A 16,883-nucleotide genomic window follows, 5' to 3' on the forward strand; every position below is an offset into this window, starting at 1 on the left:
TAGCCTTACACTAATTGGATTGATAAATTGTGACACCCCTTACCCGTGTACAGTATACCCGAGTAAGTAATGCCACACGGTGTACCGGCACACTCTAATATACCTTAATTATTTTATACCATGCTTTTGAATATAATTTGTGAAATATACTTTATTTAAGCCATTTATTAAAATTATTATTTATTTGAGGTTTCGAAAATTTTAAAGAAAATCTGGCGAAGTACCGGCTAAAAATGGAGAAAACAGTTCTTCGGAACCTGTTAAAAACACTTCCAAATAATTACCAAACAATCCCAACTTCAATTTATCAGCAAAATCTCAATATTAAGATCTCAACAACATTTCAATTCCAGTTCTCAATCATCCGTCACATGTGATGATCACATATAAATCACAAGTAAACATTTACTTTTCCATTCACAAGTACAATTTTCATAATTTACATAAACATCAATATACATTACACAAGTTTAATTACATAGGAGAAAAACAAAGTTAAGTTACAAAATGTCAAAATGACACCTAATGTCCTACCAATGCACCGCAGAAGTTGAGGTGACACAGACACTGTGCAGAGCTACAGGATGGACTCACCCAGTCTGTGGTCTACTGGGCTCACGATCTGTATCTCCAGTACCTACGCGTGGCAAAAGCAACGTGCTAAGCAATAATGCTTAGTGGTGCAATAATATAATAAAAGAAAATAGCAAGAAATTAAATGTGTAGTGAATGTGTACGTTTTATTTGTTTGGTATTTGTATATCATTTACTTTGTCCACTTTTATTCATTTGGTTGCCCCAAGTAACCTACACTAGGCGCATCGGATGGATAACGGTAACCGCACTAGGTATCTAGTACCTCGGGCCGTCACACACCATCGGTCACATATGCATCTCGGTGTGCAGGTAATGACTAACAAGTCAGAATAATATTAGGCACAAGGCCAAGTCACAAAATAATGTCAAAATGGCTAAAAGCCATAAAATCACGGAATGGCATATGGCCATGTGCGATCGCTAATCGAACCCTATTGGCATGCCAAACTATCCAAACCAATCTTGTTAGGTATACTAGGGCATTCGATACTTTAAAATTCTTCAATCTTTGAATTTCAAGTTTCGGTGTTACTATTCACCTCTATGGTCAACTAAAATGTTGACTTTTAGGTAGAAATTAGGTACATTGGTTTTGGCACTCCCAACATACCACATTTTGTGTTTAAAACTTGTTGGCATTGAGCGTTAATACCATTTCTAAGCATTAAACAAAAGGAGCAGATTTTTCAGATTTTGTACCATAACTTTACTGTTCCATTTGGAACTGTTACAGTGGAAATCTGAAGAAATGGAAAACATGAAAGTTATTCCTTATTTTGTCTAGTTGAATTTTATTTTTTGAATCACTCCATTTGGAGTTTTGTAGCTCCAGATATGGTCCAAAAACCACAGCTGGCCGGATTTCCATTCTGCAGAAATTACCATATCTACAGTAACATGAACAGTGACTGCCACTGCCATTTAGGTTAGGTTCTGGCCATAATTTTGTCACACCCTACCCCTCTGTAAGGCATAACATGATCCCGTAGTATACCTAATGAATTACCAACTTTGTCTACTGATAACCCATTAAATACACTACAAGGGATTTTAAAAGCTTTTCTTACTTCTTTTACAATGGTGAGCACTATTTACAGGTGTTAAAGACTTTGGTGAACTGAAGTGAAATAACTAACTCATTTGGTTTATTTGGAATTTCTGTAAAAATTTTGGCAGAGTGCCATCTGTATTTTGGACAAAACAGTTCTTCAAAAAACCTGTAAAAAGCACTTTAATAATTTTCCAAATCTCAACTCCAATACATTTCTCAACACAACAATTTATCAACTCAATTCCATAGAAATTTCTCAAAGTCTGAGATAAGGAAATATAATACAATTTTTACAAGTCGAATAACTCATAATTAATTTACAACTTCAAGGTACAATTTGAATTTACAACTGCTCAAAACCAACAACAAAATGTACATACAGTGTCATACATTACAGTACAAAATGCAAAATATTGGTATACTCATTATACCAGGTAATCCCTCGCTGGATGTATATGCAGCCTAGTCTGCTGCCCTGTCTGTCTCTCTACCTGCGACAGCAATAAAAAGCTATCGCTGAGACAATGTCTCAGTGGTGCACAACATTAACCAAATACAATTTTAAATCACAATTCATAAATCATGCAAATAGTGGATACTTAAAACCATAGTCAAATTTAAGACAATAAAGGTCAATAAGAATTTAAACTTCATTTCTCAATATCACAATAGATTTTCATAAGTCAGGTCATGTTTGAATTCAAAAGATACTATATGTCAATGAGAGTTTAAATCCATTTCACAATCTCACAGTACAAATCAATAAATCACACACAGCTTAATCATGATCCATAGTTCAATTCGTCCCAAAAGCCGATGGCTAATGAGGTATTCAATTCGTCCCAAAAGTCGATGACTAATGAGGAATAACATGGCTAGCTAGCAAAAATATGAGTACTCATCCAATTCGTCCTCAACAGGCACACACCTCAACACTTCAGCCAGAGAGGGAATTCAATTCGTCCCACTAGACAAGCTAATGAGGAATACAATCAATATACATGATAGCTGTGGTTTCAAACCATTTCCAATGCTTTAAATCAATAAGTATCCATCAATGTCATTCAAACAATTTCTCACAGTTTCAAACCATTCACAATATTTTTAATTCAATAAGTGTCCATCAAACACATTTTCACAATTTAAAACAATAATATACAAATAGTCAATATTTATTTCAATTGAAAATAATTCAAAAGAAACAGTTGTTGTGCACAAACCTCTGATATTTGTCTCCTGGTCCTGACTCAGTATTTCTTTCCCTTTTGCTGAGTCCTTGTTAACTGAGAAACACAATTTGAAGTGTTTCAGTGCTAAATTAAACTGTCTCTATCGATGGTGTTTGGCAAATAATGCACTGAACTCAATTATTCACTTAATCACCTAATATACCGACCCTCGTTGCGTTTTAGGTAATTTAGGTTTTAGTGTCGTTAATATGTCACATTCGATAGGGTTTTAGGTTTGGTACGTTTTACCAAAGTCATTTCCTTGTTTAGTGCATTTTAATGCAAATTGCTGGATTCCGGGACACTGGTTTGACCCAGCCGGACGGCCTAGTTCCCTCGGTTTTCGGGTCTCAGTCGAAACTACAAACTTGTAGATCTAGGTCTTATGGACCTCGGTGCAAAATTTTAGGTCAATCCGAGTTAAGTAGACCAAGTTATGGCCATTACACTATTGCTGGTCAAATGGTATCAATTTAGGTCAATTTGGTCAACTCTGGTTCGGCCAGTTTTTGGACCCGAACTTGTGCAAGCTTTTTGACTTGCTTATGGTCATTTCTAGGCTTTGGTGTCTTCATAAGACTTGTAGGTATGGGTCTTAACTATTCATGGTTAAAATTTCAGGTCAATTGGACCTGTTTTGAGTGAGTTATGGCCTAAACACTCACTGCTGCCCAATTGGTCATTTTTCAGGTCCTAATTGCACCTAATCCGAATTGGTCATTTTCTTAGGTCACCTTCCAAGCAGAATTTTGGTATGTTTTCTGAATGAAAGTTGGCACATTTTGTGCCTAGTTTCACCTCCAATTGGTCTCATACCAATTGAGGTTACACATTTAAAGTTATAGGTCTATTTGCACACTGCCCTCTATATGTTTTTGAAACCCCAATTCAAACACACATTTAACTTGCTCTACTTTAAATCCCCATACCTAATTCTGATTTTATACCACTCCATATTCATTTATCACTTCTTAATATGGTCAATTTGGACAGAATACAAACATTCTCAATACATCAAATACAACCCTAAACCACAAAGTCCAAATTTAGCAATATATGTACATAAATACACCTAATCATTACATATAATCTCCACTACTAATTTACATATACATTCATCAATTCTTCTATGTCAACATTCTGCCAACACTTCCATCAATACATACAATTATTCAAGGGTCCCCAAGCTGCCGAAAACCTTCTTCAACACCACATTGCCCTACAATTCATCAATTCTCATCCAAGTGCCAAAATCACCATATAAACATGAAGTAATTCACTAGGTTATTAAATCATCATGATCAACACCATTTCTCATCAAATATATGCACAAATATCTCATCAAAAACATGACTCAATGGCTGTCCAAAATGAAAACAACAATAACTCTTCAAACTCAAAATTTTCCTTCACAAAACCAACACCCATAACATGCACACAAAACTTAACAAAGCTATCTTCAAAAACACTAACTTACCTTATGGTTGGAGCTTGTTAAACCTTGCTTAAACCTCTCAAATTTGGTATCAAACTCTTCCTTGTGATGAGTAGACAAACTTTCATGAAGCCACTTAAGGGATTGGAGTTGAAAATGGAGAGTTATGAGAGCTTGCATGAAAACGTTAATGGTGGATTCTTCACCTCTTCATTTCGGCTTGGATGGGAAAATGGGGAAGATGAAGTTGCTGCTGGAGATAGTGGACTTACATCAGTCCCATTTAGTGTTTAATTAATCCTATAGTGGTCCACTAACTAGGTTTAAATCATATAATAATCTAATTGTTCACTTAATCCCACATTAACCCATGATTTTAGCTATTTACTTTAGGTACCACCAAATTAATTTTTCATTTCATTTTCTAAATGTAATATTATTTATTTTTAATGGACATTTAGGTCAAAAGACAATTCGGGGTGTCAAATGACCATAATGCCCCTGTTCGGGTTACGTTCCCGATTTTTCGGTAACACTAGGTTTTGTCTGTTTTTCGATTTCTCACTTTTCTTTGTACTAATTATTTAATTTTTCTTTGATCTTTCTAATGATATTTATTCTTCAATAAGGTTCTATTTAAGTCCTAAAAATGTTTTCCAGGGTTCCCCGCAGTCCAGGGCTAGTCAACGGTCCACGCCGTGACTTCCCGGTGCGGTCACCCATCGCTAGGGTTATCGGCTCGCTTAACTTGTTTACATTTCTTTGCTATCATTTTTCCTTTGTTTTTCTTGTACTTTCTTTTCTTGTATTTCATTATTTTATGTCTCCTCACTCATATCGAAGTACGGTTCTAGGCATCCTAGCTGTCCGGACAGCACTGGTCACTGGAGCAGCAGAACGCACTACCGAACTTAGAGGCGTTACAAATTTGGGGTAGGTTTCTTCATGAAAGTTGTTTGTCTATGTCTTAACTTGTTGCTGTAAAAATTTCAGGTCAATTAACCAAATCTACAGTGAGTTATGGCCAAATGAACACTGTTCATTTGGTCAATTTCGCAGGTCATGCAGTGTGTCCGGATTGGGGCCAAGTTTTGGTCCTCTTGCTTTGGTCTTTTGGGCATGGTTTCTTCAGAAAAAATGTGCCATTATAAGCCTAGTTTCATGTCCATTTGGCCAAAAATCAATTGGACCTACACAGCCAAAGTTATGGCTGTGCAAGTGGACTGAAATTTCAGTCACTCTGCTGCACTAAGAAGGCAGCCTACACATTCACTTGGCTATACTATTTTTCAGTCCAATTCATGGTCAACATACCTAAAATGGTCACTAATTGACCCTTATAATGTTCTTTCACAATTTCATAAGCTAAATCCAAGTTTCACTTCTCAAAACCCTAATGTCCAATTTAAATTACCCATAAACCTCAATTAGCACACTAATTCAACATCCATGCATATTCATACCTTAAACATCATTTCTATCCATTCTAAATTTATTAAAACAATCAACCACATCCTTCCTTAGGGCTGCCAAAAATTGAAGATGCCCTAACACATATAATTTACTTCAAATTCTTACAATTTCTTAACTTAAAATGATGCTCTAACAAGGATTAAAGAAGTGAGAGTGAAAGGATAGCACTAACCTCACTTTAACCTCTTGTAGGGCAGATTTCTTCAAGCTAAAACTTCACTTTCCTTCTTCTTCTTGGCTGCCAAAAGCTTCCCCAAGTGATATGGTCAAGGTTTAATGAAAGGTGTTAGGGTTTAGTGGTGTAACAAGGTAGGAAATTAAGCTTGCTTGATTGAACATCAATGGAGGGAGGAAGAAGAGAAACTCACGTTTTTGGCTGAAGAGAAGGCAGCTGGTTTTTGGTCTTCCTTGGTCTTTATTTAGCTCTTTTATTAGTTAGTCAAATGGTTACTTAATGGTGATTGGTTGGCAATTTTAAATGACATCATCAAGATGTCATAAATGAGCTTTTCTTTGATTTTTCTTTTCTTTTCATCACTACTCAATTTCAATTTAATTTCTAGTAATGTTTATTCATATTTTATGTCATATTAATTATTTACTCAACTGGACAAGTCGGCCAAAAATCACCTCTGAAGGCGAAATGACCAAAATGCCCTCCGTTTGGTTTAACGGGTCAAAATTGTCTGTACCGATTGAAAATGTTTTCTAGGTATTTTCTTGGCATTCTAATGCCATGGGAACCTCAATAACCCTTCTCTGGAGTCCCAAAAATTATTTTATAATTTTTTCCCCGGGTCTAGGGCTCCTCGTTGCGAGAACCGCAACTTCCCTCTGGTTACCCATCGCTAGGGCACCGGCTCGTTTAACTTGGTTGTATTTTATTTCAAAAATTTTTACTAAATTTTTCTTATTAATATTTGAGTTCATTATGATTCCCGACTTTAGTTTAAATATTTTTCAGGATGTTCTAGCTGTCCAGACCGACACCGGTCACCGGAACAGTAGAATGTACGGAGTTGGTACAGGGAGGGTGTTACATAAATTTTCAGTTTTGGTCCCTGAAAGGGACCTTGGTTCTACTGCCTGCATAATGGCCCTAAGCAATCAGAATTTCCATTCAATTCCAACACTTCCAACATACCATAATTGGTCACAAGTGACAAATTTTCAGTTCAAACTAGGTCAAACACACTATTTGACCAATTCTCCAATTTTTATCCTCCAAAACCCCAGGTCCAAACCCTAATTCATATATTTGTTACATTTAACTAATTCAAAGCATACCAACATCACTCCATCACTCATACAAGCTTACCTACACTTTTAATTCAATTAAATTCATACATTATCCAACCAAACCCTAGCTGGCTGAAATTTATACCTAGTCCTCCAACACTTGTTTTCATTTCATTTAATGTTAATTTCTAAGTTCATTAAGCTATAAATACAATAGTTAAACTATAAATTCTAAGTTTAACTACTAACCTTGAATGTAGAATTTTCTTTCCCTTCAAATCTCTTCATTTCTTCTTTTTTTCTTCTTGGACCTCTTTTCTAGTTGCCCAAACAAATTTTAACCTTGGCAAAACAATTTTCTATGGTGAGGTTTTGAGATTTGCAGGCTCAAAGATGAGCTTTAATGGTGATTTGGTGAGGGAGAGGGTGAGAGAGAAGTGGGGACGACAACTTGAGAAGATGAAGTCTCTTTTTGTTTTTTTTTTCTTTCTTTATTTTATTAATTTATCCTTATGGAAGACCAATAATTATCCAAAATTAATTTTTTTTATTATAATGTTTATTGCATCATGCATGATGTATACATGATGTCATCACTTTTCACTTTTCCTTTTTCCTTTTTTTTTCTATTTATTTTTTCATTAGTTCTTTAATTTAATTCCTGATTTCAAAATTTTCTTTTCTCCAATTTTATTTGACAGTTAGGTCAGGAGTCAGCTCTAGGGGTCAATTGACTAAATTGCCCCTCGCCGATTCGACTCTGTTTGTAAATAATTCAATATTTCTTCCAGATCCCGGACCTAATTATTTGACTGGCTTAACATTTCTTTTTCTTGATTTTCTCTTTTCCACTGTGTTCGCAATAGTCCTAAGGACTGCAGCGTCACATTTTACGGTTTGAAATTTGAGTTTAAATCGACTTCGCAATCCTTCCTGAGAAGGTCACCCATCGCTGTGACTTTCTGCTTATTTAACTTCTTATGTTCTATTTTTTTCTTATTTATACTTAACAAATTGACAATTACTAATTACTTGTGTTTAGGGCTTATCTAGTTGTCTTAGATGTGGTTCTAATCTCCTAAATTACCGGGACCAACACCAGTCACCAAAATAATGAAATATACCAGGCTATTCAAATAGGGGTGTTACATGTTTGGCTACACTTCCTTCATGGAAGTTGTTCCTCTATGTCTTATCTTTATTTTCCCTTTTGAATAATGTCAATTTGATTTTTAGAACTCAAGCTATGGTCGGATAACCATAACTGACTCATTTCCAGATTCTGGTTCCTTAACTAGGCAACTTTTGGACTTAAACTTTACCTAATTAATGGAATATGTTGCAGTCACTTTTAGGCATGGTGATCCCAATGGAAATTGTTTTTCTATATCTTATGATCATTGAGAAATTTGTATCACAATTTTTCAAGTTTTGTGAAATTATTTATGAGCAATTAACTGAGCTGGACTCATGTACCCTGTGCTAACAGGTGTTCAGTTCAGGTCAGTGACTACAGGTCAATTTTTGAGGTCCTTTCTTTCATAATTTGAGGAATGTTCCTAGAACAAAGTTTTAGTCCTGTCTCTCAGGTTTCTGGAAAGGTATGGATCATCATAATTGGATTTTTCTAGTGGGAGATATGTCTAAAAGACTGTTCTAGGGTCAAATAAAGTTTGGTCAGCTTCTAGGTTTTGATGCAGTGACTTGTTCTAACTATTTGACCTAGTTCTCTTGATTTATGGGCTTTGGTCAAAATACCAATTTTGTAGGTCTGTGTCTTACGGATATTTTGCCACTAATTTCATTACATTTGAGTTCTTGTAGACTAAGTTATGGCCATTTTGCCAAAACTGGTCGGGTAAGTTTATGTCCAGTACTTTCTGGACAACCTAATTCTGGACAATTTTGTGACCCAACTTGGGCCAGCAATTTGGTTAGGGTTAAGGCATTTCTGGGTTCAATAGTCTTCATGAAAATTGTAGCCCTATATCTAAGCTTTCCAATGGTATCAAATTCAGGTCATTTGGACCAATATATAGGGAGCTATGACCAAATGAATATGTACTATTTATTTGGTCATTTTCTGGGTTTTGTGCAGGGTTATCCAGATTTGGGCAGTGTTTAGGTTAAGTTTTGGACAGAATTTGGGCATGATTTCTTCATGGAAAATGGGTTATTTTGGGTTTAGTTTCACCTCCAATTAGCCTCATACCAATTGGAGTCACATAATTTCAGTTATGGTTCAACAAACACACTGGACTCATTGAGTCCCAACCTGCAGAAAAATGGCACTCCCAAATATTCAATCTCCTCCAACATCCTTACTTCAATTTTCATACATAGTACTTCAATTAGGCAACAAATAGTCTCAACCAAGTCAATCTCAACAATTACTGTTGCAAGGTATTTTGCGGTCGCCCGGACGAAGCTCTTCACCAAAGTGGGAAAAGTGAGAAGTCGCCACTTTAAATTTGAGGAAAATTAAAGAAAACCATTTGGAAAATAAATTTAAAAGAAACCACTTTGAAAACAGAGATTCTAGGTTCGAGGTCCGCATACGGGCAGGGAAGGTGTTAGGCACCCCGCCTCATCCCTCAATGAAGGTAAACAGATTTAATGTTATGTTCTTTCATAAATTGAAAGGGTAATTAGGGGGTTGGGATAGTGATGATGTTAATCCTTTGTACAAAATAAAGGAATGTTTGATATTTCACTTATTTTGGGTTGCCCAGGAACACAAGTTCGTGAGATGGCCCTTTAGTGAACAAGTGTTTGAGTGAGGTTGTCTTGTGTATTGGGGTCATGTCATTTAGTTTGAATTTTGTTAAGATAGCTTGGGCGAGGGACTTCTCCCGATCTCTAGATATGTTTTATTAAGAGTTTTGGACAGGAGATTTCGGATAAGAACTCCCCTCCGATCTCCCTATCTTCATTTAAGCGAGGATCAGGTAAGAACTCTCCCCCGATCTTTTACGGTGTTCGGCTTAAAATTTGATGAAGGATCTCAGATAAGAACTCTCCTCCGATCTCCGTGTTTTTATTTGAATGAGGATCAGGTAAGAACTATCCCCCGACCTCTTAAAGTATTTGGTTTAAGATTTTAAAGAAGGATCTCGGATAAGAACTCTCTTTCGACCTTCGTGTTTTTTATTTGAATGAGGATCGGGTAAGAACTCTCCCCCGACCTCTGTGTTTTAATTTGAAAGAGGATCGAGTAAGAACTCTCCCCCGACCTCTTTAAGTGTTCATGATATAAGACCGAACTTTTCACCGATCTCGTGTATGACTACCTTATCCGAACTCTTTGGCTGGCTATATCCGATCTCATTCGGTTACTAGTCTGGGGTCCAATCTTATCTCAATTCCCGCTCTATTATGCTATTTCCTAGACACGCTTAGTAGCCTGACCTCATGACTTTTCTCCTGATTCCCTATTCATTCTTTGATTATTTTTACTTATTTAAAAGAAACTGTCATTTTAGAATATTGCTACCAACATTTTACTAAATTACCTACAAGTTACCGGCAACCGGAACACCTATATTCGAAGGAAATAAAAACTAAGAACAAATAAATAACGTAAACCGATGAATGGAAAAAGTAAACTTCAAAAGAATAACTATCGGCTTGAAGGATCTACATGGGATCTTTAGTATAATGGGATTTAATGAAAATTTTGAGAATAAAAATAGAGAAAGTAAAACACGAGCGGTCAGCAAAATGACAGTCTATGCACTTACCTGTGTGAGGTCGAGGCTATCAAACTGACTCTAGAGATCACAAATATTGTAGAGTTGAAAGCTGGTGATACAAGGACCAATGCTTACTTCAAGATTACAAAAACCAGGTTAAAATGTAGTTGAGCCGAAGAGACGAAAACTGGGTCAGAATGAGATCAATCTGAGAGAATAATATGTAGATGATGGGGTGATGAAGACGAGACTGAATGGGAATGGTATGGCAGAATGATGAACAAACTGAAAATGAAGGATTTCAGGGTTCGAAAACTCTATCAATGGAGACACTCAAGAAAACTAGTTTCTGAAGTTTCTCAATTTTTATGCAAGCTTAGAATGGCAAAGCAGCAAGACTGAATTAAATTTCAGAGCCTTTCCACTATAATCACCACCACCTTTTTTTGTGTCCCCCGTCTATAGTATTGCATGCAGGTATTTATAAGGAACGGGTGCTTCTAATGAAGGGTCAGGATCTCTCCTGGGGGAGACGAAAGGTCTGGATTTCAAAGGACATGATCTGATGTCTTACAATTAAAGAGAATCAAAATGGACGGCTGGGATCCTATTCCAAATATCCGTCCTTTTTCTTCTTAATCCAACGGCTCAGGATCTTGGCTTACAAGACAGATCCGAAGGCTGAGAGTGAAAGGCACTAAACCTGTCATCTGCTTTTGATCCAAGAGCTACGGGTTCGTCCTTACAAGTATGATCAACGATGGAGATTGTGATGTACAGAACTGCCATAACTATTTTTGGCGTTTGTCAGCAATGTGGGCGATTCTGCAAATGCGGCGTGCGGTGAAGATTTGATCATGCCTGCAACGTCTTAACTACCTCGGCTCTAATTATGTAGAGGGTTATTGGAAGCTACCTCATCTTCTTCATGTTTTTCTACCTCTATTCCTTCCAATCTCTCTGTTATGACCCTCTTCTTTTCTGATCTCTCTCATTGGGTCCCACATTACTTCCCGATCTCTCCCATTCTAGAACTTTCCTCTTTATCTGACTTGCCTTAGTCAAAGTAATTAATTCTTCAGTTACCGATGCATCCGCTTTGGTTTCTGTATGCAATAAATGCCCAGGCTCCTATATATATGTACCAGCGAGAAAACTTCTCCATACTTCATTTCTCCTCCTTCCATTTATTCATTTCTCCTGTTCTAGCTTCTCCAGTGACAATTCCGATTATGGTGACTACTTTTGATCTTTTTCCGACTGTTTTCTTTGCTCCTCGAATGAAAATTTATGATCCCAGTGATCGAATAATCATGAGAACAATATCTGATGATAGTGAGGGAGTCGGACTAATTTACCGATCAAGATCGAAAATGTCGATCGTGCCAATCTCGAATCGGTCCGCCAGTATAATTGGTAGGTCTATCTCGAATCGGTTCTGGTCGATAACATCGACGATGACTCTACTCACCATCATGAGAGTCATAGTCACCTTATCTGAGTTGTACATCTATCCGATGCCTATGGCTAGCTTTCTGATCAAACACATCTTTTGATTCAGCCATAGGACTAGGCTTTGACATAGGTCCCTACTAGGTAGGATGTAGTGCCGATCTTTAAAGATCGCCCAAATGATGTAATCTAACCTTTAAAGGTTCTCTTAATGATGTAATCCGATCTCTTGAGATCGCCCAAATGATGTAATCTGACCTTTTAGAAATGAAATGAAATTTTATTTGAAGGTTATTATTTAATTATTGCATTGGTTGTTTTTCCAATATCTGATGTGCATATCCGATCTGATCTCCAACTAAATCATCATTAGTCGATCTGCGGCTCTGAAAATTTGCACAATCTGATAACCCTAGCTAGCTGATCTCATTTTATTCAATTTTATTATAGTGTTTCTAGAACCTTCCCACGATGTGTCAGGAAAGCAGGTCGATTCTGCTAATCGAAGCGCCGCTTGGGACTTTGTGAGCATTAAATGCTCAGAAGGTTATAAATAGGGGAAGGGTCAATCAGTTGCTTCCTTATGTCACTTTCAGCACTGTGCTAGCAATTCCAAAATTCTCTCATTTCTTCAAGTATTTCCGACACAGATCACATTCCGGTAAGGGTTTTGATCCTTTTCTTAGTTAAACTTTTTTGGTTTCTTTGAAAATGAGCGGCGCCGAGGGTCAGAGAGCTGCGAGTCCGTCTTTTGTCCACATTTTGTGGACCTCGAAAGAAGGCGATGTGATTAGATCGAGTGATCAAACCAGCAGAGCCCTCGTCCCGGTAAATTGTTCGGCTGCCAGTTCGAGGCGAGGGGCATCTTTGAGGAGAGACAACTTGCTGGTTGATAAGTTGCCTTCAATTTTGAGAGAAACCGGCCTCTAATCTATCAGCCAAGAATACAACCTGCAGATCGACTCCTTTGAACTGATCAAATGTCATGGTGATCATCGGGCCGACCACTTCTTTGATGAGGCCGATCTCATCATGGTGTATGAAGAGCAACTGAAGGCTAAGCTTCACTTTCCCTTGAAAAAATTTTACAAGGTCGTCCTGAAATTCCACCATGTCTCGGTAGCCCAAGTGCATCCGAACTCTTGGTGGACTCTAATAGCCTTCCGGGGCCTCTACAGAGCTAAGGGACTGGAACCCACGGCCAAAGTCTTTGTCGAGCTTCATAGGCTCGCCTGAAGGAAGGATGATGAGTTTTGGTTCTTCCAAGCTAAGCCCCATTGTTCTCTCTTTACCGATCTCCCTTCTTCATTGAAGAATTAGAAGAACCAGTTCTTCAATTTAAGGAGCAAGATTCGAAATGGCTTTGAGGGCATCCCACGGAGTTGGCAACACCTGGTCGCTCCGATCCCAAAAAAGATCACCTTAAATAAGGACGAAGACGTCATGGTGAAAGAGTTAAAGTCTCAGGCGTCCACTCAGAAATTCTCTTGCTTAGACACAGTGATGGCCGAACTGAAGTATTGGATGATGCGGCTGATCACTGACGAAGAATACGAGCTTCAGTTCTCTGACCTCGGCCCTGGTACTACCCATATCTCCGGCCTCTAAATCTTAGTGAACTCACTGGCTTCTTTTTTTTGTAGGTATGGTGGGTGGTGATGCTTCCAAAGAGAGCCACAAATGAAAGAGGGAGGTCTCCAGAAAAGTGAGGGCGATGAAGGGGGCCACCACTGCCGATGCTCAGACCCCTCATCTTGAATCAATAGAGGTGCCGAGCTCTCCTCCCCGACCTCAGGAGCAACCGATCCCTGAGGTAGAGGTTATCGCCCCGGCTCCTCAACAAATCGAGCTTCCACCTCCCACTCCTCCTCCAACCTCTTCCAATGTAGAAAGGGAGTCTTCCGGTCCCATGGTCAGGACACTTTCCCGGGGCGCACAACTTCTGATCCAATCATTGGAAAGGAACCGCTCTACTAGGAGGAATCCCGACCTAGCCAAAGTCATGGGAGCTTCCATTTGCTTCCAAGAAGATCGGAACAGGTTGGCCGAGGAGAGCTTTGATGATATCTTAGCTCAAACAATGAGCTTAGGCTTAAAGGCCATTACAAACCAGCATATACTCAGAGAGAATGCCCACGGCTTGAAGAAGGAGATCCTTAAGGTGGTCCAAGATGCCTCTGCTGCACAAGCTCAGCTCTCCTCTGCTAATGAGTACATCACCAGAATGGTGGATCAGATGAAGCGTTATGAGGAGAATATTGTTGAAGTGGAATGAGAACTCGAAAACTCTCGAGCTGGTTGGTCTGCAGATCTCGCTCATTATACTGAAGACCTTTGAGCGAAGGAGGAAGAGCTCCGAGCCAAGGATAAGGAGCTTCAAGCTAAGGAAGAGGAGAGCATTACGAAGGAGGCCAGGGCTTATGTGAATGCCCATAATGACCTTATGGCTGAGCTGAAGAAATGATATCCTGAAGAGGACTTCTCCTGGATGAACAAGCTTGCCCCAGAGGTCGAAGACGAGAGCGACGAAGAGCCCAAGAGAGAGAGAGAGGAAATGAGAGAGATGATGATGTACTTGGAGAACAGGCTGGGGGAGACCCTCCAACCGAATGACTTATAAATTTTATTTTGAAATGAAATGAATTTTTCTCTTTTATTTAATTTCTTGATGAGATCGGGAAGCGTCCCAATTGCATGAGTACTTGATTGTTTGAACGTTTTAGAACATCAAACTTAAAAGCAACTATTAATCTAAGTATAAGAGATCGGAAAAATATTGTAAACATGAGATCGAACTAAGCTGTGACCAAACACTGGCTATAACTTTAGAACATTAGAATAGGAAAGACTTGACTCTAATTCTTAAGATTGGAATCATCATTAAATCGAATAGAAACCTTAACTTTATTAAATGATTTTCCACAATATTTGTGAAGGAGAGGTCGAAAATAAGACTGGATGGCATGGAGACCTGATATTGATTTGATCTCCTTTGACGAGAGATCAGAAATGAGATTAGATGGCATGGAGACCTGATATTGGTTTGATCTCCTTTGATAAGAGATCAGAAGGCAATCAACTAGATGCAGGATCAGTTTATTTCCTGGTCGAGTCACATTTAACTGAAGAATGTCGATTGGGGATCGATTTTCAAAGTTCATTGACTTCAGTGATCGGCCAAAATATAGTGTCGACAGCTGTCACGACCCAGGGATGGGGTTGGGACGTGCTTGTTCAACCAGCTACGCACTGGGGTGGAAACTTCGTGTCCCACATCGGAAACGGGAAGAAAAGATTTGGGCCATATATGTGGGAGCCTTCCTCACCTGGTCAGCGCGCTTTTGGGAATGAAACCTCCCAAGGGACAAATCCGTAAAGCCCATGGGCCAAAGCGGACAATACTAACTGGAGAAGGATCGGGCTGTTACAATTTGGTATCAGAGCTGGACTCCCTCTAGTACGGTTTGTGGTGCGAGGACGCACCAGGCGGAAGCTAGTGGGCTTGTCACGACCCAGGGATGGGGTTGGGACGTGCTTGTTCAACCAGCTACGCACTGGGGTGGAAACTTCGTGTCCCACATCGGAAACGGGAAGAAAAGATTTGGGCCATATATGTGGGAGCCTTCCTCACCTGGTCAGCGCGCTTTTGGGAATGAAACCTCCCAAGGGACAAATCCGTGAAGCCCATGGGCCAAAGCGGACAATACTAACTGGAGAAGGATCGGGCTGTTACAACAGCTACCCCTCTTTACATAATTTCTATTGAAGGGAATAAAATTTTCCGTATAGGAATTATGTAAAGATTCAGACCCATATTTTGGGCGATTGGGTATCAAAAATTTGAGAGTCAAAATTTGACTTGGAAACTAAAATCAACTTAGATCAAGTTGATAATATGAAATTAAATACGAGAAATTAAAATCAACTTGGATCAAGGAACCAGAGGTTGATAACATGAAATTAAATGTGAGAAATTAAAATCAACTTGGATCAAGGAACCAGAGGTTGATAATATGAAATTAAATACGAGAAATTAAAATCAACTTGGATCAAGGAACCAGAGGTTGATAACAGGAAATTAAATGCAAGAAATTAAAATCAACTTAGATCAAGGAACCAGAGGTTGATAACATGAAATTAAATGTGAGAAATTAAAATCAACTTGGATCAAGGAACCAAAGGTTGATGACATGGAATTAAATGCGAGAAATTAAAATCAACTTGGATTAAGGAACTAGAGGTTAATAGCAGGAATTTAAAATGCTAAAAATTAAAATCAACTTAGATCAAGGAACCAGAGGTTGATGATATGAAATTAAATGCAAGAAATTAAAATCAACTTGGATCAAGGAACCAGAGGTTGATAACAGGAAATTAAATGCGAGAAATTAAAATCAACTTGGATCAAGGAACCAGAGGTTGATAGCAGGAATTTAAAATGCTGAAAATTAAAATCAACTTGGATTAAGGAATCAGATGTTGATAACAAGAAATTTAAATTTTGAAAATTAAAAATACTGACAAAGCAAGCCTAACCTGACATGAGAAGTTCTTCTGCGTCGAAGTGTACTTAACAGGATCCCTAAGATAAATGATTAATGGAGGACGAGTCTCAAGACTTAACCTACCACTTTCCATTTCTCACTCACTTCCCAGGATGCCCTTTTGGTTCTCGCCTTTCTTCTTATTTTGCGAAAAGCGCCATTGTGGGTTTT

General features: G+C 38.3%; 1 protein-coding gene across 1 annotated transcript in view; it reads left to right on the forward strand.

Moving 5' to 3' along the window:
* LOC131182144 (uncharacterized) overlaps positions 1 to 13,877 on the forward strand; it is a 101,398-nt gene extending 87,521 nt beyond the window's left edge. The window contains exon 2 of the mRNA XM_058150794.1: positions 13,812 to 13,877. Within this exon, the coding sequence (XP_058006777.1) occupies positions 13,812 to 13,877 (66 nt within the window). The remainder of the gene's footprint in view (positions 1 to 13,811) is intronic.
* Positions 13,878 to 16,883: the final 3,006 nt, after the last annotated feature.

This window comes from Hevea brasiliensis, chromosome 8 (genome assembly GCF_030052815.1).
Source record: "Hevea brasiliensis isolate MT/VB/25A 57/8 chromosome 8, ASM3005281v1, whole genome shotgun sequence".
NCBI classification, from domain to species: domain Eukaryota; kingdom Viridiplantae; phylum Streptophyta; class Magnoliopsida; order Malpighiales; family Euphorbiaceae; genus Hevea; species Hevea brasiliensis.